Source organism: Kwoniella dendrophila, chromosome 4, assembly GCF_036810415.1.
Source record: "Kwoniella dendrophila CBS 6074 chromosome 4, complete sequence".
NCBI lineage: Eukaryota > Fungi > Basidiomycota > Tremellomycetes > Tremellales > Cryptococcaceae > Kwoniella > Kwoniella dendrophila.
Window position 1 is genome coordinate 1529709 of NC_089479.1, and position 24761 is coordinate 1554469.

Genomic DNA, 24761 nt, shown 5'->3' on the forward strand with positions numbered 1-24761 from the left:
ATCGTGAACACCCAAGGCAACTCTTAAGACTTCCATACAGAGACCCGCCTTTTTCCAGGGCGGTTTCTTGTTGCGAGGTTGTATTGGGAGGCACTGAACGGCCAGTCGTAAGCTCCTCAGCTGGAATCGTAGAAGCGTGTGCTGTCATAGTAGGTGTTTCCCTTGTGTAACCCCCCGTCGTTAGTCTTGTTTATTCTGCCTGGACTTCCAACTTCGATCACATTGTCGGTACTTGGATCGATGGTAGCCATAGTCGGACAAGTATGTGAGCCTGTTTGCCAAGATCCTTCTGCAGCCTGATAATTTCGATCGGGTTTTTGCCCATAAGAACCTGCATCTTTTTCTCTGTTCTCATTCCAACTCTTGAAGACATCTCGCAACTTCATCTGTTGGGTCCATGTGGTCAGCTGGCTGGCGCTCTCTGGGAATTCTGGACTGAGCGTCATCTCCTTGATCCGCCACACATCTTGGGCCCAGGATCGGGACCTTTCAGGCAGTTGGTCAAGTGCCTCCGTAGGGATCCGACCAGGTGTTCTTTCAGATTTTCCGTCCCTGTAAAGTGTGTCAAGAACTATCAAGGGGAGTGTAACCGAAAACATTTCTCTACCGTACTCCGATAGGGTAGGTAGTCCCACACTGGAATCCATATTAGATGAAGGATCTTTATATTGCCATTCCAAAACTTGTTTGGCTCCGATGTCGTCTTCCGGATCAAGGAAATAACCAAAAGAATTTCGGTTTTTTTCATCATCCCCCAAGTCATCCCAGTCGTTTAAGAGGTCTCTAGCATTACCTGCCTTTGCGATCGCCAGCAGTGGGTTGGTCAATGCGGTCTCGAACATTGCTGTTACAACTGCATTACGTGCTGCCATAGTAGTAGTTTCTCGATGATGCTTGCGAATCATTGTTTCTAAATCAAATTCCCCGAAATACATGTTGAAATTAGGATCCTCGAGATCGATCTCTCCCCTAAAGTTTTCTTTGATATCTTGCACAGTAGCTGTGGGATTTTGCATGACTTCATCTTGTTTTTGTTCTCTTGAGGCATTGGTGGTTCCCAAACCTTAAATCGATCATATAAGTCAGCTAACATTGACCCAAATTGTTGTCACTTGTGGTGAGGCTGGCATGAGTAGACTTACCCAGATTTGAAAAACGTCCAAATTCTTTGAGGTCGGACATGATGTGGCAGTGTGTCGGATAAGGAAAATATCGAACTTGTTCTACGAAGAGTATATTATGAAGTGTTACTAGAATACGTAGTCAATTAAAAATTCATAAATTAGAGAAGGAAAATGATTTTGAAGAGAAGATTGTTCGATTATATATACACTATATCGAGGTTGATATGTAGCTTACATAGAACTTGACCTGAATTCAAGACTTGAATACATTCACCTTGATGGGCTTCACTTTTCAGAAACAATCAAAGGAGAAGTCAAGCTTGACCCACGTCATGCGGAAAAAGGATTAACGCTCCGCCTTCCAGACGATGACACACGCAAATAGATGGACTTCTCCATTTGTTGCCAATAATGATGTCATGGATTTTGCAGCTTGTCATGGATGATGACTGTCTATAGGATTGCATTGGTACAAGGACCGTGACGTATCAGATGAATATGACTGAATCAGAAACGCGGTTGCGACCTTTCATACATCCTTGGAGAAAGCGATCAAGGGTGGGACTCCCAGAGATTGCACACTAATAGATCGATCTAACAGAATTTTCCTTCTCCTGCTTCCAAAGTTGTATTAAATACATGAAAATTTCTTGACGGGTAGAATCAGCCGCTGTAACGCTATTTCCGACAACATATATTTGTGCACCGCCACTGCTTACTGTCGGTGCCTCCATCAATTTGCACGTGAATTTTTAGCTCATCTTGCTCTGTCTGAGCCTAGTTGACACCTTTTGAAGCGCTTCCCTCATTCCAGGTCTGATAACTCTTCGATCGTTTGTTCTCGTTCCAAAAGGTACTGCAACTTTGATCGTTGCAATGAGTATTTCCATTCATTTGAAATTCAAAATTTGTCACACTTGAGCAGTCGACGGAATGAGATTGATCAACTATTTCATCACAAAGACAATGAGGCGTGACTGTTATTGATGGTCCAGAATATAGCCCATCAATTGTTCTATTTAGTATTCAAGTGAAAACATTTCTAATGCTTGTCGAGGTGGATTATCTGGATCATAAAAGTGTTCCTACTCTAGGAAGCTTGCCTTGAAGATCCAGCAATTCTTTGGCTGTCCAATCATAAATTAAATACAGTCATGGTTTCTGATAATTCGATTCACTTCAGACGATTACTGGTCTTTAGTATGACTGGATGAGCCATTACAGTACGAGTACAACGGTTGAGCCTCTGAATAAGAAGGCGGGCGGATATGAAGGGTTGTTTTAGACGAAATACATTTCTTGAGAGGAAGAGGAATGTCCCAAATTACAATACTACTAAAACTACATCTGTGACTACGAGTCTACAAATGTATGATCAAGGATCTGTAATTGCTGTACAACGTGTATTCACGAAAGATCTGAACGAAATGAATAGTGGACGATCTTCAAGGTAATTCAAGGTAACATGCCACAATACTCGTAATATGGTGGAGAAAAGCAGGAAGGATATTTTCGACTTAGGCTGGCTAGACCTACATATAAGTCAATTGCGCTATCTCAGGATGTATCAGGGTTAGAAGGTCATCAGGAGATCCAAATAACCGTAACCAATTGTGATATTTCCTCTTTTACGAGAACGTATATCCCCGGTGGAAATGATCCAGTTCAGTGTTTTGCAATTCCAGTTTTTTTGATACACCGTAACAATGCCGTCATCTCGTAACATGGACGCGATTGACTTTATGGACATTAAACTTTATGTTTGTTTACACTCGTTTGCTGTACATGCCAGTTGGGTGATGTTTAAAAGACAAATATCTCTAAAGCTTGCTCAAGGGAAGCCTGTGCTATACCCCAGGAGCAATCCACATTAGCATTATTTATCTGATCTGACTGTAGAAGGAACTCATCCTTTTACGTTTTCTACATGTACGGCACAGTTTTGTTTGTATCTCTTTTCTGGAATCATCATTGAGCGTACCGTATGTTGATGTTTCGTTGGACAACAGAATCAACATTGCACATTCAGAGCTGGGTGGATATTTTACTGAAAATTCTTCTTTTCTTTTTTCTATCTTTTTCTATTCAAATTTACAACAACTGGCGAACAAAAATCATCAGCAGCTCTATCACTTACGCTTACACTTTGCTTAACTCAAAATCGATGTTCTCAGTCTCAGGATTATTTCTGATTGCAATTGGCTTGCTGCTTCTGTGCAACCCAGCCGTAGCCGACAATCTATTCGTTGGATGTTATACCAGTGACGAGACTACCTTTACCGTTCAAAATCCCAGTGTATCTTCGACTGCATTGTGCTACGTGAGTAGTATTGCTGTTTTGCGATCTGGATTGATTGAAACGAATTAGAATAAAGCTGACCTCATGAATCGATTTGGAATCTCTCATCGTCTATACAGACAAGCTGCTCAACTGGTGGATATTCGTATGCAGCATATCGAGCGGGTGATCAAGCTTGCTTCTGTTCAAATAGCTTTGAAAGAGGTAACTACATGACATCAGGAAATGATGACGGTTGTACAGCTCCAACAAACCTCAATGTCAGAACAACTGAGACTTCATTCCAACTGCAAAATTGCTACGATAGTGTAACATATGCGAATGATGGTTTCAATATATTTGTTGTTATAGAACCTAAAGATTGTTTTAGAAACTGTAACGGTGCTTACAAAGCAACTTTCCAAGAAAACTCGGTAAGTTTCCCCTCAAACCAGCGAGTTGTCAAATCTACATACATTGTAACACGCAGTACTACCAGGAAAATCTACATTGACTGACATATACACAATTTGATCATGCCTGTAGCAAAACAACTATTACATGTGTCACTGTTCTTACAATGATTTTGCAGCTGTTGGTAATCCTGTAACTTGTTCGCCCACTTCATACTTTGTAAGTTTCATTTATAGCCTTTGTCTGAAGGGTTTATCAATATGGAATATCAATCGCTAATGAATCTGAATCTTAATGTCCTTCCAGGCATACTTTCATACTCGAGGTAAGTTCTCTGTTTTAAAGGGGAGATTGACAATAACTCGCTAACGTCAGTGATCTTATAGATGCTCAAGCTTCCGGTCTGGTTAGAAGAAAGGTTCGTGAACAACGAGACTTGACCGCCCGACGGGAAATAAGATATTGCCCCTCGGGATTAACAGCTTGTAATGTTGACGATACTGGCAATTATGAGGTGGGTCTGTTTGTTCTATCCTCAATCTTCCACAACCCCATTGGTTTCAGTGCTAATACTCATGACATGGGTGTTAGTGCCTTGATACTTCTAGTGAGCTAGAATCATGTGGAGGTTGTTTAAACGGCCGATATGGTAATAGTTCTGCATCAGTTGGAATAGAGTAAGTAATACTTAAAATTTGGGAAATCCGAGTTGGGATGATTGGTATCTGAAGCTGATGACTGAAATTGCACAGCTGTACTAATACTGGTGCCGCATTCGGAGCATCTACTTGTGTTAACGGTCAATGCGTCATTTCAGCTTGTAAGAAAGGCTTGAAGCTTGTTGATGGTAAATGTCGGTCATGAACAAATAATCCAAATGCTTGTAATATTACATCACAGTGGTAGTAACTCTTGATATTATATTATTTCATATTCCTTTCTTGGGCTTTTCATGTAGATATACTGAGTATTTGTTGCATTTATCATATGGGACTAGCGTTGTGTGTCGACTTTCCGAGTTGATTGAGCTTCACGGCTGAAATGATGTCATACGGCTGTAAGAAGGCATTCGGTTGATCTGATAGACTGCAGTACAATCCCGGCATTTATGACTGACGGTAATGATGATGATGGGATTGTGTACAATATGTGTAGATTGCTCAAATTCGTTCATCTATTCTTTAATCGAGGTTGCTGTACTAGCCGGATTCGATAGAATGCTTTCTGAATTACTGTAAACAACCGACCAACGCGATGATGTTCGTGAACGAATTTCCCTGAATCCCTAATGTTCGATTTGGATCATCGACGCGAATCGAAGATCTCGATAATATAATTCTGATGTTGTGGTTTAGCTTGATGATATCAGCAAATCGCAGTACTGGCTTTCATGTCTGGTACTGGTTGTAAGCAATCCCTTGCTATGAGCTACTAGCTGCGATTTATCTACCCTAACTTGCGTCACTTATTAATCTATTCTCGAAGCCATCTCACTGAATCATGTTTTCAACCTGCGGTAAATTGAGAATTAGTCTCGGTTGGATTATCCTGAAACTACCATGGGGCTCCCCTGAGATTCCAACAATCGATCGGGTAACTCACCTCAAACGTTACCAACAAAGACGATTTTTACATAGATTTTTGTACGTTGATATGAAGATCGAAATTAGATAAGATTTCGATGCGATTCCCGTATATCTGGTTATTCCTTGTTAAATGACGAAACATCATCTATTTCAGTAGCAAACAAGCCATCCCGAATACCTGATATAATTGTCAAATTACCACCGAAAGTAGTTGCTTTTGAAATATGTTTCGTCATCATCGTAGATATGCTCTGAGTGATCGATACCGTTCCGGTTCTAAGACGTCATATTCCGATCCGTGATCAACGAATATCAATCAAGTTGTATCAAATAAGCAAGTTAAAGTGTAAACATATTGAGAACATTACATCCTAGAAAAGATATATAAACACCTCTTCTGAACAATTTTATCGTTTTCTTTCTTCATCAAACAAACAATTCCAATTCACTGAATCAACTCAAACTCAAACCAACCAAACCAAACCAAACCAAACCAAACCCAAATCAACTTATTCACAATGTCTGCTAAACAAGTTGCCGGTGGTCACAAAGCTGCTATCAACAACGATAACGTTCCTCAAGAATCAAAGGAACACTCCAAACAGTGAGTTTACAATACCTTGCTAGACATTCTATTCTCATAGGCTGACTTTGTCCGTTCTCAGAGTTGTTGATGAGATCGAAGGTTCAGGTGAAGTAGAAGCCGAATCTGCTGAAGACAACAACACCAAGAACGAAGTGAGTTGTCAAGTACACTTTATCAGTAACGCTCAATATACTGACCTCATTTTCACAGAACAATGTCATCGGTGGTCACAAAGCTACTTTAAACAACCCAAGAGTCGGTGAAGAAGCTAAAGAACACTCTAGACAAGTTCTCTCCGAACACGGTGTTGAAGTCGAAAACTAAGCATCTTAAGTAGTACTCGATGATATTTGGATTATATAATCATTTGTAGCAATAGTCAATAACATTTACATGTATGCATAGTCATCAATTCTAATCAGTTTATTCTCTGCGTTCCTACTCCTGCCAATAGTCGCGCGTAATAATTGACGTCGCTCATAGGCGCCTAATATAGTCCGCGTTCGTCGTTTATTTGCCACTTCATTTCGTTGCTTCACTTGGGTCAAGTTACTCGATATATGCAATTGTCAACTGTATCTTTTATCGTTTGTTTATCTGTTCTTATCATTCTTATCGTTAAGTTTGTCAACTTTTTTAGAATAGAGCGTTCAGGATACTCTATCACCAATTATTCTGTATATTGTCAAATACCTCGTTTTTTCACCTTATACGGCTCGGCCAGTAATCCGGAAAGCAATCAAACAAAATGGGTGGTGGTGATCTTAACATGTGAGTCATCATATCCTTCGTTATTACAAAATTCGATAATGCTATTTTGAGGTAGGAAGACATGTAGTACTGACAAGTCATGATTTCGTAGGAAAAAATCCTGGCACCCAGTGCTACTGGTGAATCAAGAGAGAGTATGGAAAGCAGAAAAATCAGCTAATGAGGAGAAGAAGATGTTGGCTCAATTGAGAAAAGAAAGAGAAGAGGAAAGACAACTTGCAGAATTACAGAGATTACAAGAAGCTACAACGGGTAAAAAAAGAGTAGATAAAATGGATTGGATGTATGCTGCACCAGGAAATGAAGGTGGTGCTTTAGGTGGTCAAAAATTAGGTGAAAGAGAAATGGAAGAATATCTATTGGGTAAAAAAAGAGTTGATGAAGTTTTAGGTAGAGGTGATAAAGATGTAAGTTAGAGTTTTACTGTGAATATGAAGTATTATACTGGTTGAAAAGGTTGATGCTAATCAACATTCTGTGTTATTTAGGTTGGAGCAACTCATAAAGATTTCATTGCTGTTCAAAATGCGAACAACCCTAGAGATATGGCTTCTAAGATACGTGAAGATCCATTATTAGCCATTAAAAAGCAGGAACAAGCTGCACTAGCTGCACTTATGAACAGACCCGATATAAGGAAACAACTGAAAGCAGCTAAAAAGGAACAGAAGGAAACGAAAGAAGAAAAAGAAGAGAGAAGAGCTAAGAAAAAAGCTGATAAAGAAGAAAGAAGAGCTAGAAAGCACGATAGACACGGTCATGAATCAAGAAGAGATAGGGATAGGTCACCAAGGTCAGATTATTCAGATGATTATTATAGAGATAAACGATCACACAGAAGAGATTCTTACGATAGAGATAGAGAAGAAAGAAGAAGAAGAGATCATGATAGGGACAGGTCAAGGTCAAGATCAATCTCACCGAAAAGAGAAAGAGATGGCAGAGGTTATAGCAGGGATGATAGTTCTACCAGAAGACACCGGGATGAAAGATCACCAAGAAGGGACAGTGATAGACGACGAGATGACCGAGATAGGAATGAATATCGAAGGAGGGATGATGATCGACATAGTGTCAAACGGGAGGATGATAGAGATAGTGGTCGTCGCGATAGCGGAGAACGGGATGATCCGCGTATTCCACCTCCACGAAATTTTCCAACGAATGGTCATTCTTCTGATACACGCGATATTAAACCTTTCAATCGCCCACCGAGACCATCAGCATTAGATATGGCTGATCAACCTACATCATCATTATCATCATCTTCTCGTCGTCCTCCCCCTCCTTCAAATGGTCATTCGAATGGAAACACGAATGGTCAATCTCTTGATGAAATGCGTGCGGCAAGATTAGCAGCAATGCAATCTTCTGCCAATGAAATATATGATCAAAGAACAAAAACTTTAGCTGAACGTGCTGAAAAAGATAGATTAGAAACTGAAAGAGATGAAAAATTAAGATCCAAATATGGTCAAGAACAAGCTACAGCTGGTTTCTTCAAACAACAAACTGGAATGAATTTATCGGAAAGTTTACAGAGAAGAGCTGGAAAAGGTTTATTGAGGGATATTTAGATCAACCTTTGAAAGTTCATAATGTCAATGCATTAATAGTAATGAGCCTATTATCAATCCTTAGAATAGAAAAATGACAAGGCAGTTTACATTATTTGTAATTTTATGTATTTTTATGGAATGTTATTATTGGCTTTGACAAGAGGCTATCACAAATGTCCCACCCATAAGCTCACCGCATGCAGGTCGGACTTCCTTTCTCTTTGTAGGATGTAGCAAGTATGATCAAAATGACCAGCATGGGTGACCATCAATGTTGGAATTACTCTAGCCTCTGCAATGAATATGATTAGCCTAATCCGGTTGATTTCCTGAAGAAATTCGAGGCCACTTTCGTCGCATGCGATAAAGGAATTATTGATTGACTTAAAAGGCCAGACAATTATTCGACAAATACCAAACAAATACACAAGTGAATTTACGCGTCTACACCTGCAAGTGCGAGAACGAATATCTACTCTTTCGCAATATCACATATATTCTAACAATTGCTTACATTTGTGACCGACTCGTATATGAATGTATGCTGCTGATTGTTGCAATAGTAGTTTTACATTTGTGGTATTAATCTTTCGCCTTTTATGTGGGAAGGGGAAAATCAGTTGAAATGGTCCAAAATGTGGCTCGTTCTGATTCGAATCCGTGATGGTTCCACATTTCCCGTTCACGCTCGAAGGTAGAAGTACATACGTCTTTGGCGTGGTGAGACAGCGTGGCAACCTTAACGATCCGAATTAAGATGATTGAGCATCACCATTATCCTTCCATTCGCTCGATAACTTATCTGTTAAATTGAAGTTCAAAGAATCACTGCATGATTCTCTTTATACACATTGCTGGGTGTTCCAGCTTCGCCTGAACTTGGTGTTCACGCGTTCTCAATCCATCTTTTCAATATGCGACTCTTTACAGAAGCCTTCCCACTCAATGAGACCTGTTCTCCTAGTTCTCGAACACTACTCCGAGATTATACCAGGCTGATGAGTCGTATGCAAGGCGTAGAATGATATCATGATACCTTCAAAATGAGTCATTTGGCCCCGAAAATCGATGATTTTTTTCGGTTTTTTTTGAAATATCTAGGGTATATATAGGCAATTTTTGGTAAATTCACTTAGCAGGGTGTTGGACACATAGTCGTATTATTCTCTCGCCTTTTACTAGAGAAAACCGTGTATCCGTCACGAGAACCTGCGTTCGAATTTCTTTCTAAACACTCTCTTGGAGTATAAACATCACGAATAACTTTTTGAGTTATGCCACAAAAGGGGGAGGACCTTTACAATCAATAGAATTAGGAAGGATCTAACAGCGTATCATTCCTGTCATTTTATGCATACGGCCGCTTTCAGATGTACACGACTGATTAGAGGATAAGCATGAGATTGAATGCATGATTTGCATATAAAGAAACGCTTGCGTCAAATCGAAGCGGGAATACACCTTTGATAAACGAAGAGGGAAAAGGTTTTTAAAAAATTGAAGACGCGATTGTGCCACATAGAACTTTTTTTCGGTACATTCTTTGAACTACTGTTGTTTTCTCAATTTTGTATCTTATACTCAAAATAAGGTAGGAATTGATAATCACATAAGTAGCAAGGCCTTATGCATCAGCTTGAAATATCATCATGTGATGTGATGAGATCGCTCAATTTTCTGTGCGATTGACAGCAGAGCCCAGACGCGTAAAAGAGGAGAACATGAGTTCAAAAATGTGATTTCTTTTTGCTTTTTGTCCTTTTGACGCGTGTAGCTTTAGATTAGTTTAATTTATCACCTAATAATCATTTTGATACCCCCTGAAATCTCATAAGAGATGACTTCTTTTAACCTTTATTGTTCCTTCATGCCGCTCTCTTCGTTGATTTAACGTGGTATACATCATATTGAAGACATTACAAGTCTGTCATATTCTAGTCGCCAGTCTCATTCCTTAAATTGTATTATCACTTAACGCGTTATATAGAATAAACAGGCAGGTCCTTATAACTTATACGATCACGATAGGGAGAAGGACCGTGTATTATATACATCACTATTTACGCTCGGATCCTTTTACTTGAACGCTAAAATTATATCTAAACACCATACAACAAACAACACCCTTGAAACATCTCCAACTATCTTACTGGTGATCGTGAAAATCTAAACAACTATCTTTTCTATACGACCTGAACTATCCTTCTCAATCAAGTAACACCAGCAAAGGACTCTTCAAGGCCATCACTCACCTTTTTGCTTCAACATTCTGGCCCTCAACTTCACGTTTACCTCGAATAACCATATTCACCTAATGAATTAGAGACACTTGACAGGCCACCATCCGATAACGACTTTCACGAAAATCATCCACGACAAATTTGTCTCGCTACCAATTCCGTCACCAAAAAGCTGCATTAGACGGATGACTATATAGTTGAGGCTGTTCGAACCGGGTTTTGTATCGACTAAATTAGAACCAAGGAAAAGTCTTCGTTATGTCGTTGTTTAAAAGAAAGCAATCGAAAGAGAAGGATGTTGGGGCGAATCATAATGATATGGGTCCAAGTCAAAGTGCACCACCACAGTGAGTTATAGATCTCTTTGAGGTTGTATTAGAGAAAATCGAATTCTGGACGTAGGAATAGAACTTGAATTCTATATATATATACAGTATGGAAGTGGGACGCTGTCCCGTAAGAGCGATTTCGGGCATTACTCAGATTTGAATAGGAATGGTCTCAGCCTCTTAGATTATAACGAGATTTGAGTCTGAATACATATCTATATATGTTGTTTTAGAGATTCTTCGCGTTTGCATTTCGGAGCTCCATTCAATGTCTCACTTGACTTTATCTTCGTACTCTTCTTGCAGATGTAAACAGATACGTGCTTCAGTATTCTGATATCAACATGCTAATCATACTTTTACTTTTTCGACAATCATTTCACCTTGATTACTTTGAACTTATGTAACTCAACCTACCATAATCGCTAATCCCTCAAAATGGCTACACCTTCACCTCGCCGTAAATCCTTTTCGAGATACAGCAACCCTTCGACCATGAACGGAATGCCTAATCAGCCTCAACGTCCGTCTGTCTACGCTGGTCCTGGTCCTGGTACTCAAGGCCAAGGTACGCCGCCTATGGTCAATGGACGAAGAATGACGTCTGGTCCTGTGAGTGCACTATCTCTATAGCACACTGCTGTTCCGCGACTTACCTGAATCACATAGATGGCTCCTGGACAAGGACCAATGATGAATGGACCCCCACCTATAGGTCCTAATGATCACTCATCACCACAAATGTCACAATCTGGACAAGGATATGGACCACCACATCCTCAACAACCACAAGCACCTCAGCAACGAATACCTAGCAATTCTTCACCTGTTGTAGCTTCCTCAGCACAATCATCCTCCAACAACAACCCTAATAAGTATCCTTCCGCATTAGTTAACAATACATCATACCCATGGATGGTCAGACCGTTAATATTACATCAACCACAAACTTCACCACCTTCGGCACCACAATCACCTTTTCCAAGATATGGTTTAAGTGTACCGGCTTTCCCTAGTCATTCAGGACATATGTTGATTTTTGGTGGTTTAGTTCACGAAAGAGTTAGAAATGATTTATGGTCAATGGATATCAGAAATTGTGAAACTGTACCTGTTAGAACAAAAGGTGATTCACCTATACCAAGAGTAGGTCATGCAAGTGCAATGGCAGATAGAATTATGATAGTCTGGGGTGGTGATACAAAAGTTGAAGTTGACGATCCACAAGATGAAGGTTTATATATTTTAGATCTCAGTGAGTTTACCAAACACATCCGTAGAGGTATATGGGAGCGTAGACAGCTGATCCGCAAGTGTTCCACCAGGATCACAAGAATGGACTAGCGTACCTGTACAGAGAGGTCCAGTGGGAAGGTATGGTCACGCAGTCTGTCTAGTCGAAGGTAAATTTTACGTGTTTGGTGGTCAAGCGGATGGAGCTTTCATGAACGATCTTTGGATGTATGATATCAAGCAATGTGAGTTTCGCCCATACTTTTCGCAAACGATCGACGCTAACCAGTTTTTCTAGTATCCGGAACATCACATAAGTGGGAGCAGATACAGTACACTACCCCGGCACCGCCAAGAAGGACAGGTCACATTTTGGTAGCAGGAAACAACAATAAACTATACTTGTGAGTATAGCTTTTAGTAGATTGGCAGAGTGATTGAGTACAAGCTGATATGGCTCACAGGTTTGGTGGTACCGATGGTAATTACCACTACAACGACACTTGGTCATTCGATGTCAATACTGGCGCTTGGACAGAGCTGTCCTGTATTGGTTACATCCCACTACCAAGAGAAGGTCATGCGGCTGCTATTGTAGATGATACGATCTATGTATTCGGTGGAAGAGATGTCAAAGGTAAAGATTTGGGCGATTTGGCTGCTTTCAAGCTATCCAGTGAGTCCAGCTTCCGATGCATTTGTACATTCATACTGATCACTGGAACGTAGATCAACGATGGTATATGTTCCAAAATATGGGTCCTTCACCTACGCCTCGATCTGGTCATGCGATGGTAGCAGCCGCAGGAAAGATATTTGTCGTTGGTGGCGAAGCAAACCAAGCTTTAACAGAGGTTAGAGATGATCCTGCGCAGATGCACATACTGGATACCACTAAAATCAAATATCCACCTGACACTCAACCTCCTCGAAACGCATCTTCCTTACAAAACCACTCATCCTCAGGTCATAGTCAACAATCACAGCAAAGCAACGACCAAGTGCAGGCGCAAAGACCCTCCTCTAGAAACGATACTCCGCCTAAAAACGTACAGCAAAGAAGTAATGAGACCCCTCAATCTGCCAAACGTGGATTACCAAACTCAGGTTCAATGGATAGTCTAGCTAGAGCAGCTTCTCCACCAGCTACAGGAGAAAGGCTGCCACCTAATATGCAACCACTTGGAGCTAGTTTACCTAGATCCGAATCCGGTGATTTAGGTCAAATTGCTAATTCAGCCAATCAAGCTACACCACGAGCTAATACCAATATGAATAGTGGACCACCACAAAGGCCAAGAAGAGAAGGCGATGAAGAATACAGAAGAGCTATGTCACCACCTAATGGACCTACATCACCATCTAATCCTAATTTCCCGCAAAATAACAGAGTTACTTCACCTACTCACAATGGACCTTCTTCACCACCTGCAAATGTTAAAACAGGATTTAACGCCTCTGTTTTAGGTACAAGATCACCTTCACCAAGATTACGGATGTTAGATGGTGGAGGTGGTGTTAATGGGGAATCAAGACAGGCACCACCACCTGACGCGTTTTATTATGGTAGATCACCAACGTCTGCTAACGGATTCCCTAACGGTCGACCTTCTTCCTTATCTGGAGCGCAAGATTTATTGAGGGAATTAAAGCAAAAAGAAAATGACATCGATCTTGGTAAAAAGAGAGAATTAGCTTTGAAAGTTATTCTTGCAAGAGCTGTTCAACAAGGTTTCGTACCCAATGAAGATGAAGATCTAGATCTACCGGATAAGAATGATGACGAAAGTGAAGGAAAAGAAAAAGAATTGATAAATAAATTAACTGATGCATTGGTCAGGCTAAAGCAGGAAAAGGCTGTAATCCAGGTAAGTCAGCTGATGTTTCCGTATCTAACGGACAAGAGCTGATCATAAGGAACTCGTTCAGAACGATATGATCACTCAAATACGAACAGCATCGGACAAAGCGATGGAAGCGGAGCGTCTGCGAAGAGGAGCTCTTCAAGAAGCTGCATTCTACCGAGCTAAGATCGCTACTGTAGAATCGAATTCACCAATTGATCTAGCTAGAGTTGAAAAAGAACGTATAATTGAATTAGAAAAACAAATCGGTATAATATCTGCAGCTCACGCTTCATCCCAAAAAGAATTGCAATCAGTCTCTGAATCTGCAAACTCTATTCGATCCTTACATACCGCTTCATCAGAAAGAGAAGCTGAAACCCTCAAACGGGCAGAAGAAGCTGAAGAAGCGCATCGTGAAGCTGTCGAAGAAATCGAACAGCTACACGAGAAAGTTTCGGAAAATGAGCAAAATCTACGAGAACATACCGAGAAACTCATTACACTTTCTTCTACCGTTCAACAACGAGAAGCTGAGAAGGATCACTTGCAGTCTCAGCTGGAAGAAGCCATAAAAGGTAGAGATGAAAATATTGGATTAATAGAACAAGCTCAATCCGCTCTCACGGCTGCTGGTATACGTACCACCGAAATGGAAGGTTTATACGAGAAAGCTAATGCAAGAGTTTCATCGCTTGAAGAAGAATTAGCTGAAGTCAAAGCTGAGTTAGAGATCAAAAATCGAGATGTTGAACATTCAGAAGAGAAATATCGAGAAGTTGAAAACGCTTGGACCCAGTCTCGTGAAGAAGCTGACTCACTTCGAGCAGTAACGACTTCCAGACTAGGTGAAATTTTAGATTCGCATAAAGAGATGAGAGCTGATGAGACTAGATACTCAAGGGGATATCAAGATAAGATCAAAGCTTTAGAACAAGAAACCGAGTCCTTACGAAAAATGTTGAATGAAGCTGGACAAAGGGTTGATTCAGCTGAATCCGGAGTTTCATCACATCGAGGTAAAACACGTGAACTGGAAAGTAAATTACAATCATTAAGAGGTGAATTACGTGGATCAAGAACGAAATTAATGACATTACAAAATGAAAATACGAAATATAAAGAGATCCAATCATCTAAAGATAAAGAATTAAAAGAAAAGGAAATTATTTTAACTGATTTGGAAACACGTTCAACAGTATTAAGAAATTTATTAGCTGATCATGGTATAGCAGTATCAGATACCGATTTAGATCAAGCAACAAATGCTGAAACTCCATCAACTAAGCATTTAGAACATCAATTAAAAGATAGAAGTAGAGCCAATGAATTAGCACAAAGAGAAATCGAAGATTTAAGATTAAGATGTGAAGAAGCTGAAGATAAAGTTGAATCTTTATCAAGATTAATTGAAAGACTGAAAGATGCTAGATCACCCACTTCTTCTTCAATGAGATCACCAACTCCAACAGGTGATTATTCAGAAAATAGAAGAGTAGGTGAACTAGAAAAAAGATTAGTAGATATGGAAAAAGAACATAAAGATAAAGTTAAAGCTGTAGAGAATGATTACCAAACTGCTGTAAGATATGTCAAAGGTACTGAAAAAATGTTAAAGAGAATGAAGGTGAGTTTGGTTTTAGTATTCAGCATTGATTTGTAAAGGTAGGCTGAACTGATGATATCTGATTGAACTTATAGGATGAGTTGAACAAACAGAAAGCTACTAATTCAACATTACAAACTGAATTAGATAGTATGAGAGGAGGACCTGGTACAAGAACACGTGATTTATCTTCTTCAGGTAGATCAACACCTTCTTTACTGAACAGTGAAAATGTTGAATTGAATAAGAAGATTAATTTATTGAACAATCAATTAACAAAATTACAAGAAGATTATCAAGCATCACAAGATGTTTTAAATGCAAGAAATAGAGAAGTTGAATTGTTAAGAATGAGAATTGAAGAATATGAAAGAGATTTAGAAATTTTAAGAGAAGATTTAGATCAATCGAAACAAAGAATTCAAACTCTTTTAGAAGTTGGTGTGACTACTCCAGGTGGTGGCCAAAATGGTGGTTTAGGTGATGATGATGATCAGGATGAAGATGAAGAAGAGGATGGAAGTGAAGAAGCTTCGATGGCTTTTGACAAGGTATGTTTTCTGTCTCTCCCATGCAATTCTTTCCTTATACCTCATAGAAATGCAAGACTGACTTGATTTCATTGTTATGTAGTTCACCAAAGAGCTCAAACAATGGGAAAGATCAAGATCACCTGGAAATGAAAGTGAAGAAGATTCAGATGATGATGATGACAATACTGCTCATTTCCCTGGTGGATCAACATCTTCGCATTCACATAACAATCATATTGGTCAACAGCAACATATCAACAATAAATCTGGTAGTAGTGGTGGACATAAACGACATAGTTCAGAATATTCAGGTGATTGGGTACAATAGGTTTCGAACCTACCGATCTAACTGAATATCGTGTATATATATTCGCTTTCATGCCTCCATTTTTTTTCTCTTCTTGTTTTTACTTCTTTTCCGTTGTTTAACAATTTCGTTCTCTGTTTCATTCTTGTCTGATCTTATTTGATTTCTTTCCTATTTTCCTTTTGAGAAGAGTTTATGCTTTACTCAGATTCCTTTTTGATATGGTATGATATAAAATTTGACTTAATGAATTATATTTAGGGTTCTTTCTTGTTATTATGAAAATGTTTAGTTTCTTTAGTCTTATGAACATGAATAGGTATGAAGACAGTTCTGATCATCGACTTGTACATCGATTGATAGCATATCTTTTTGGACGAATTTTACCTTGAATCTCGCTACCTACCGACGCAGATTGAATGGTAAATCTATATATATTTAAAGGCCTTGTGGAGTTTCTGCGGTTATGTGTTTATCAAATCATTGCATACAAGAAAAACCAAAGAGCAGGATAATAAATTACTATGGAGATATACAATAAAATTTTAATCTGAAAATTATCATGAAAGATTGTTGAAAACTAATTCGATCTTTTTCTTCTCTTCTTCGACTCTCTAAACACTGACAACATAGTTAATTACATACGATACGATGCGATACAAGAAGAACATGATACCAGTTTTAGTTTTTATTTTTAGTTTTTTTTTTTAATTGGTTTTTATGTGTAATGTAAAGAGTACGTACCTAATCTCCCGGAAATTTTCATTTGAACTGGTAGAAGTAATAAAACAATACGAGATGATGACGAGATCAGATCTTACGACACGGTTCTTGAAAATAATATATTACACTTTTTATACTTCTTTCCATCCTTTACCTTCTTGACTGGTTCTTCCTTCCACAATATTGTTTCCAGTCTGACCTTGATGAGCGATAACAGGTGCACCTAGATCGAAGCCAGCTGTATTATGAGTACGGGTTTGATTTTGTGTTGAGGATGGAGCTGGAGCTGTGGTAATATTTTCTCGATGTTCAATCTCTTCAACTTTCTTATCTTCATCATCATTACCATTAGCCACGACGAACTGGGGTCTTTCAACCTCTCCTTGTGGATAGGAATGAGTATGATCATGATTATGCTCATAAACCTCATCATCCTCCTCATCTTCCTCATTATCTCTCGCTCTAACATCATCAGGTCTTAAATTATCTAACATCCTTTCAGCACCATCAGGTAAAGTAGGTGCTATAGATGGAGCTAAGATTGATCTAGCTGTTCTTGTAGTTCTTACTGATGCTGCTCTGGAAGGTACTCTGGATAATTCGTTGGTCTCCTCTTCGTCATGACTAGCAGATGGCTTATCAGATTCAGGTAAAGCTAATCTCAATAATGATGTGTATGCTGTTCCGTCGCAGATTTCAGGTCAGCCTATAATCCCTCACTATATGATTTGCGAGAAAAACTTACGTTGTCTACAAACAGGGCAATACCAACCCTTTACTTTCTTCTTTCTTCTTTCTCGACCTGTTGTTGTTGTGCCGCCAGCGACTTGAGTAGTAGTCGCAGTATTGTTTGTTCCACTACCACTAGCACCACCAGTGGTACCAGTTGCAGCGGCGGCGGTATCTGTAGCAGTAGTATTTTCACCATCTTCTCTTCTACCTACTTTGCCTCCTGCACCATATTCTACCATACCTACAGCACAATCTCTACAAACAACCAAATGTCTACATGGTAATAAGACTACATCTCTTGGTGATGTTAAACAAACAATACACTCATTAGGTGTTGATGCATATGGATCATCTTGTGCAGGTGGATATTGTGTATTTGAAGTTGATGATGTTGATGAGGAAGATAATCCGTAAATTTCTTTAAGAAGGAATGTATGAGATCCGATGATAGCTTCCCTTCTTGCAACCTTGACGACCCAGACTCTTTTTCCAGGTACTTGACCTTGAATTGGAGGTTCAGTGGTATCAGTTGTTGAAGCGTTATTATCTGCTACCCAAGTACCACTTATGAGAATATGTGTAAGTTGAGCATTCTTTCTTGGTAAAGCTTGACCTTCAGGTCCTACACCATCAATTCTAATTAACAATCTCATACCTTTTTCAACTTCTTTTTTCTTTTCTTGCTGATTTTCACCACCATTTGCATTTGAAGTTGAGTTTGGATTTAATGGTTGACCATTTGCATCTAATCTATTTGTCATTTCGATACCTGCTGTATTAGCTTCTTCATCTTCTTCCCTATTTCTTCTAAATAAACCTCTTCTCCATCTACTTTGATTATTTTCTTCGGCAGCAGGTGTTTGAGTAACGTTTGCAGTTGAATCATTATTAATAGATACATCTTGTAAACCATTTGTAACAGCATTTTGATTAGCTTGATCTTGTTGTTCTTGTTGTTCTCTTTGTTGTTGAGCTTGTTGCTCTTCAATAGGTATAATAGCAGAACTTAAATCTAAAGCAGAAGTATGAGGTAAAGTGAAAGATTGATTAAATCCACCTTGATGTAATCCACTATAAATTATCTTTGGTACATGTTGTTCACTTTCAATTATACTTTCTTTACCTTCAATTCCATCATCAAAATTATCATTTTCACTTGATAATCTTTCACCATTTTCGTTGGTATTTGTAATATTTGATTTTGGTGTAGGATAAATTTCTAATTGAATTCTACATAAAGGTGTTGTAGCATCATATTTAAATGTTAAAGTATGTAAAGGTGTAGTTACAATTTGTGTTGAATCTCTTTTTGAATGTGAATATCTTGAATTTCTATTCGGTGTTGAAGGTGCAGAAGGTGATGAAACTGCTGCAACAGTTATATCTTCTTCAGTAGTTTTATCAATTGATGATCTACCTACAACATCTTCTTCGATTGTCGATTCAATTTGTTGTAAGAGTAATGTAGGTCTTTTGAGGTTGACTAATGCTTGAAGTGTAGTCGTAGCGTGAAGGCCCTATTTATCAAAAAAAAGAGGTATCATTCAGCAACATGAGAGAGGAAATATATGTATAAGTAATACACGCAGTCAAAATCAAAGATTACACTTCAAACTTACCTCTTCATTCTTCGATCTTTCGACCCATTGTTTAACTTTATCTACACCAATTTCTTGACCTTTATTTTCTGTCCAACCAGGTTCATCATCTTCACCTACATCAGGACCAAAAATAGTTTCTCTTCTTCTAACATTTTTATTTGAATCTTCTGCTGAGTTATTATTATTGTTATGATTTCCATTTGCATTTGTATGATTATGTGCAACATCAACAACTAAAGTTTGCTGTACAGGTATAACTATTGGTCTTCTTGATCCAGGTAATAAAGATGGTGCTCTTAATCTATTTGATCGAAATGGTCCTGAACTACAATTATATAACAATTCCATCATCAGCTTTCAACCTTGACAATCACTTTGAAATCGAGTAGTAGATGAATATGAAATTACACTCACTAAGCATTTGTATACCATCCTGATGTCAATGTATTTGATGAAGATGACATCTTGGTTGTTTCTGCTGTGGACGGCTCAAAAAGATCGATGGTTGACTTCGTATACTCTACAAGATGTCCTCGGTTTACAAGGAATTCTGGTTATGGACGAGATGCTTCCAAGTAGCTATGTATCGAGGAGAGTTGACAAAAAGACGATGTTGTCGATGATGAAGTCGGTTGATTTCAAGGGATGTGTATGTGTTTGTGAAGTCAGAGGCGGATGATCCGATTACCAACAAGGATGAGATCAAAACCCAATCGTTGCGCCGTCAAGTTTCGCTCTTCAAGGTTCCGTATTTCAATTGCAACAGAATTAGCGTATCCTCGTTGTTCTTATATGAGCGATGAGTGTGATCAGTAATAAGTCAAGTCAAAATGATGAAGCAATCTGAAAAAAGCTATCCTTTGAAAAGATATCTGTATTTCTTTTGTATGGGATATCGGCCGCCACCTGATACAAAGATACATATAAGTTATATATTAATTGCTTGACTCTAGTGCTTTTGTTGATTACCCTGAATTCTACATTGGTTAAAATGGTTAAAAATGGTCATTTCGGTGAGAGCCCCGCTGATGACCTGATCCCTGCCCAGATGCATAAAACCTAAAAGGAAGACGTCTTCCCTAAGATTAAGACAATACTGTACATTAGAACCGGTCATCCAAACACCGGATATCGGATATCGTACACGGTGGCACCATGAGTTTATGCAATCTACAATGAATGAAATGTGTCCATCTTATACGGAAACTTCCAAATAGCATAATGATCGTGTTCAAGTATACATAAAGTACATGGAGTGGGACATGTTTACAACAATTATGGAAAAAAACATGATCATGAATGCAATGGGGACAATTATTGTTGAGTTACAGGATGATTTGATTGACTATCGGAGATAGTGGTGAGGAAATGTAGGCTTTTCCGAGTATGCTTGGGATAAGTAATTTAGAAAGGCTTTGGCAGATAATATATGCCTATGATCCTCATGCTATATCCATTCAGACCCATCATCATCGATAACTAGTGTAAAATGTATCAAAATCAGCTAAGAATGTTCTGATAATATCTTCACTGAGGTTATACGACTTACCAGGAGCAACCGAACTACCAACGACCAATCTCGCACCACCTAACCCTCCATCATCGTCATCTTCTTCTTCCTCTTCTTCGCTCTCTTCATCATTGTCATCATAATTATCAGCTTGAGCTAAACTCTCCCCTAGTAAATTAGCGAATTCATCTATTTCTTCCTCCGCCTCTTCTTCAGGTATATTAGATTCAGAATTTGCTATTTCTTCATCTGAATCTTCGATAAATTCTGATGACTTGAATTTTGTAGACGTATCATGTTCCTGTGTAGCTGCAACGGTAGATTTTTTACCTTTTCCTTTAGTCGTTGTTGATTTGGTATTTGCTTTTCCGGCTTTAGCTTTAACACCTTTTGTTTTTGGACCAAATGAAGTTGTTGAAGTGGTTGATAAGATAGGTATAGGAGCAGATTCTAAAGGTTTTTTCCTTGGTAAACCTTTACCACCTTTTGTAGGTCTTGTTTCTATTCCATCATCAACAACTGATGGTCGAGATTTCTTTTTTGGTCTAGGTGTCGTTTCTTCCTCGTTCTCCTCTTTCAGTCTAGATCCGCTATCGTCTAATTCATCATCTTCAATATCTCTTGAAAGCTTTGATAATGGTATCGATTTGGACGAAGTTGAGGATGTTACCGAAGCTGCTTTTGCTCTTGATGATGTCGATCGATTTAACGTTAAATGTAAGGTCGAAGGTAAAGTATGTAGAGTGAATGACTACGATGTTGAACGGCACTGATCAACACCCTATCATACATTGCCCCTTGTTGAAAATTGACATAAGCAAAAGAGCTTATACTCACCTTGGTGACCTCATTATAAATCAAAACACATTCTCTAGCTTTACTATGTTCTTCCCTAACATCGAATGATTGCTGAATACCGGTCTATATGTGATTGTACGAGTACGACATAAGCTATTGGGCAATAACACAAAAACGCAAGCTGGGTTCGAATTAATGTAGGAACATACATTTGTATCAAATACGACTTGACCATTATTACCTATACCAGCTGATATATTATATGTTCCAGGTGTATTTTGAGTGATTGAAGCGGGTTTGAAAGCGTCTATTTCCGAGTTATAGTCGTGATTAGTTATTTTTACAAAACAGATTAATGTTGTTATGAATCTAAATAGCTTACATCTGAATGCTACTAATTCTTCTTCATCCCTTCTTCTTTTCTTACTTGGACCACCTATACCCCATTGTGAATTAATTGAAGATGAAAACTGTAATGGGTATGTTCCTTGAGGTATTTCCGACATTGTAGTGATGTAAGTATACGAGGTTTTATTATTATACATTAAGTGTATACATTTGAGAAGAAGAGACTGAGCTCAGTGATATACAGATTGGTCTCAACGACTGTAGATGATATTTGAATTGTATATGTCATATAGAAAGGATTGGGATCCCACCGTTATATTCCGACCTCAGCTTCGGACAAGGTTACCATAACAAAGGGTTTAATAGATTCAAGCCGGCCGGTTATTTATGGCTTGACTCCTCTTTAAGCTTTGACGGTAATGACGGTAATGACGGCAGGTACCACCTGGCACGTGTTGTACACATGTTTCTCTTGAAGCCCGTTAGTTTCATAAGATTAGATTGATTCTGCAAAAGTTGACGTTACGTTGTGGTGACAAGTAGTGTAAAGATGTACGGTTGTCCACCTCAACTGATGTAAGATAACACACAAGTTGACGCAACTATTGATTATATTTATTGTGATGATATATCTAAAATTGTGACATTCCGTTATCAACTCATACTATCAATCTATCAAATTCCATCTTTTGGCTATACAAAACAATCATAACCATTTTCAGACATTGTAATCAACTTTTCAGACAAGTTTCTGATATATAGCCGCCACCCACCAGTCTTGAATAATAGAGTAATAATCTAAATAAGGAATCGTTAATTGGGCAAAAAACATTTTCCTTATCTCTTGATTATTTTCTCTCTTTCTCTCTCAATAGTATTAGTAGATTAATTTGACAAATCATCATCATCGTCATCATGCCACCAAAATTAGGTGGACCTGCTATGGCAACGAAAAGAATCAAAAAAGAAATATCAGATTTATCAAAAGAAGATTTAGGTTCAATCATATTACAACCTAATGAATCAAATATATTAAATTGGAAAGCTTTTTTACCTGGTCCAATTGGGAGTCCATATGAAGGTGGTTTATTTGAAGTTGATATTAAAGTACCTGATGATTATCCGTGAGTAGTGTAGTAGCATTATACAAAAGTTATATTAACTACTTTTCATCAATTCAAATTCAATCTAATCTAATCTTCACTATTTTGATCGTGTTGTGATATAACTCAAACTAATCAATCGATGATTGTCCATCTCAGATTCTCACCACCACAATTACATTTCGTCACAAAAGTATATCATTGTAATATAGCTAGTTCAGGTGCTATATGTGAGTTTATCTTTAGCTTTAAATAGGAAAGGATTTTATCAAAAAAGCTGACGATAAACTTTCGTTCTCATTAGGTCTTGATGTGAGTCATTTTCGAAATTGCTGTTTTACTAAGTAACAGTAACACAAACAAAAATACGGCGCCATTTCAAATAAGCTACTGGCTGAATACTTTGAAATAGTCGAAATTATAAAGCTAATTCTCTTTTAATTGCGTATTTTGATAGTTGCTCAAAAACGCTTGGTCACCAGCTTTATCATTATACAAAGTCATATTATCACTTTCATCTTTACTTACAGATCCAAATCCATCTGATCCACTCGTAGCTCCAATAGCACAAGAATATAAGAGGGATAGGAAAAAACATGACGCTACCGCTAGACAATGGACAAAGCAGTGAGTAATTAGTCTTATACAAGGATTCATCAAGTTGGATGATGTGGGATGTATTCTAATCTCACGGTTACAGAGAGGCATATCTATTGCTCGTTTAGCTAACCTGATTGTTCTTCAATGTGTTCAGGTATGCAACGCCGAAAACAGCTCCTCCAGCTCCAGTGATACCTCCACCTCAACCAAAAGCATCATCATCATCAAGACCAAAAGCCATATCGAGACCATCCTCATCATCTATTGTACCGGTTCAGATAGCAGGTACACGTAGACCAGCTTCATCAAGAGATCCGATAGATCTAGTAGATAACTCAGATTCAGAGGAAGAAATATCTGTTTCAGTCTTAACAAATAGCTCAAGACCTAAAATCATAAATGGATCATCGATAGCTAGTAATGATCAATCGAATAGCACGAGGAAAAGAATCAAATTGAACGGACATCCTACAACGCATCATCCAGGTGGAGGAGGAGGGGGAGGTGGTGGTGGTGGTAGCAGTGCTGGAGATGCTATTGTCATTGATTAGTAGCTTAGGAAATACCAAGAAGCGAGAATTACCAACTTTTCCCCCTTTTCATCATAACGGAATATTACATCCTGCATTCAAAATACATCAAAACAAGCATTCATTTAGATTTTTTTCTCGTTTTCCCACTTGGCCATATTTTTTTTATCTTGTAATAACTTTTAATTTGTTGATGTATATTACGTTGCATGTCCAAAAATATAATGAAGCAAAGTGTAAAAACTGCCATAATAGTAATACAATGAATGACTGACCGTATTCATATCCCAAAAAAGTGATGATTCAAAGATGGAATAAATGGAATATTCTATTGAAGATAAATGCAAGAATGAATAATCGTTGTCCCAACCCATCCCGTGTCTGTCGTTCAACACTTCAGACAACT

At 38.5% G+C, this 24761-nt stretch overlaps 8 protein-coding genes across 8 annotated transcripts; 5 read left to right on the forward strand and 3 right to left on the reverse strand.

The window, feature by feature from the left end:
• Nucleotides 1–116: 116 nt before the first annotated feature.
• On the reverse strand, nt 117–1182 carry L201_003673 (uncharacterized protein; the record flags this gene model as incomplete). The annotated part of the gene is made up of 2 exons (XM_066219426.1): nt 117–1063; nt 1143–1182. 2 exons carry the CDS (start codon nt 1180–1182, stop codon nt 117–119), a joined length of 987 nt encoding a protein of 328 aa, XP_066075523.1.
• Nucleotides 1183–3635: 2453 nt separating this feature from the next.
• Nucleotides 3636–4680, forward strand: L201_003674 (uncharacterized protein; the record flags this gene model as incomplete). Its single annotated transcript, XM_066219427.1, has 6 exons — nt 3636–3836; nt 3949–4035; nt 4123–4141; nt 4203–4330; nt 4408–4493; nt 4569–4680. The coding sequence occupies 6 exons, from the start codon at nt 3636–3638 to the stop codon at nt 4678–4680; spliced, it is 633 nt and encodes a 210-aa protein (XP_066075524.1).
• A 1240-nt stretch (nt 4681–5920) lies between these two features.
• Nucleotides 5921–6312, forward strand: L201_003675 (uncharacterized protein; the record flags this gene model as incomplete). The annotated part of the gene is made up of 3 exons (XM_066219428.1): nt 5921–6006; nt 6068–6140; nt 6199–6312. 3 exons carry the CDS (start codon nt 5921–5923, stop codon nt 6310–6312), a joined length of 273 nt encoding a protein of 90 aa, XP_066075525.1.
• A 424-nt stretch (nt 6313–6736) lies between these two features.
• L201_003676 (uncharacterized protein) lies at nt 6737–8336 on the forward strand (the record flags this gene model as incomplete). The annotated part of the gene is made up of 3 exons (XM_066219429.1): nt 6737–6759; nt 6851–7166; nt 7248–8336. The coding sequence occupies 3 exons, from the start codon at nt 6737–6739 to the stop codon at nt 8334–8336; spliced, it is 1428 nt and encodes a 475-aa protein (XP_066075526.1).
• A 2989-nt stretch (nt 8337–11325) lies between these two features.
• Nucleotides 11326–16431, forward strand: L201_003677 (uncharacterized protein; the record flags this gene model as incomplete). The annotated part of the gene is made up of 9 exons (XM_066219430.1): nt 11326–11499; nt 11557–12142; nt 12213–12365; nt 12419–12524; nt 12585–12796; nt 12850–13988; nt 14050–15591; nt 15666–16121; nt 16204–16431. 9 exons carry the CDS (start codon nt 11326–11328, stop codon nt 16429–16431), a joined length of 4596 nt encoding a protein of 1531 aa, XP_066075527.1.
• An 833-nt stretch (nt 16432–17264) lies between these two features.
• On the reverse strand, nt 17265–19930 carry L201_003678 (uncharacterized protein; the record flags this gene model as incomplete). Its single annotated transcript, XM_066219431.1, has 4 exons — nt 17265–17812; nt 17879–19382; nt 19485–19791; nt 19881–19930. The coding sequence occupies 4 exons, from the start codon at nt 19928–19930 to the stop codon at nt 17265–17267; spliced, it is 2409 nt and encodes an 802-aa protein (XP_066075528.1).
• A 983-nt stretch (nt 19931–20913) lies between these two features.
• L201_003679 (uncharacterized protein) lies at nt 20914–22280 on the reverse strand (the record flags this gene model as incomplete). Its single annotated transcript, XM_066219432.1, has 5 exons — nt 20914–20945; nt 21016–21727; nt 21814–21897; nt 21984–22081; nt 22157–22280. 5 exons carry the CDS (start codon nt 22278–22280, stop codon nt 20914–20916), a joined length of 1050 nt encoding a protein of 349 aa, XP_066075529.1.
• A 757-nt stretch (nt 22281–23037) lies between these two features.
• On the forward strand, nt 23038–24376 carry L201_003680 (uncharacterized protein; the record flags this gene model as incomplete). Its single annotated transcript, XM_066219433.1, has 5 exons — nt 23038–23246; nt 23385–23455; nt 23530–23537; nt 23683–23852; nt 23980–24376. 5 exons carry the CDS (start codon nt 23038–23040, stop codon nt 24374–24376), a joined length of 855 nt encoding a protein of 284 aa, XP_066075530.1.
• Nucleotides 24377–24761: the final 385 nt, after the last annotated feature.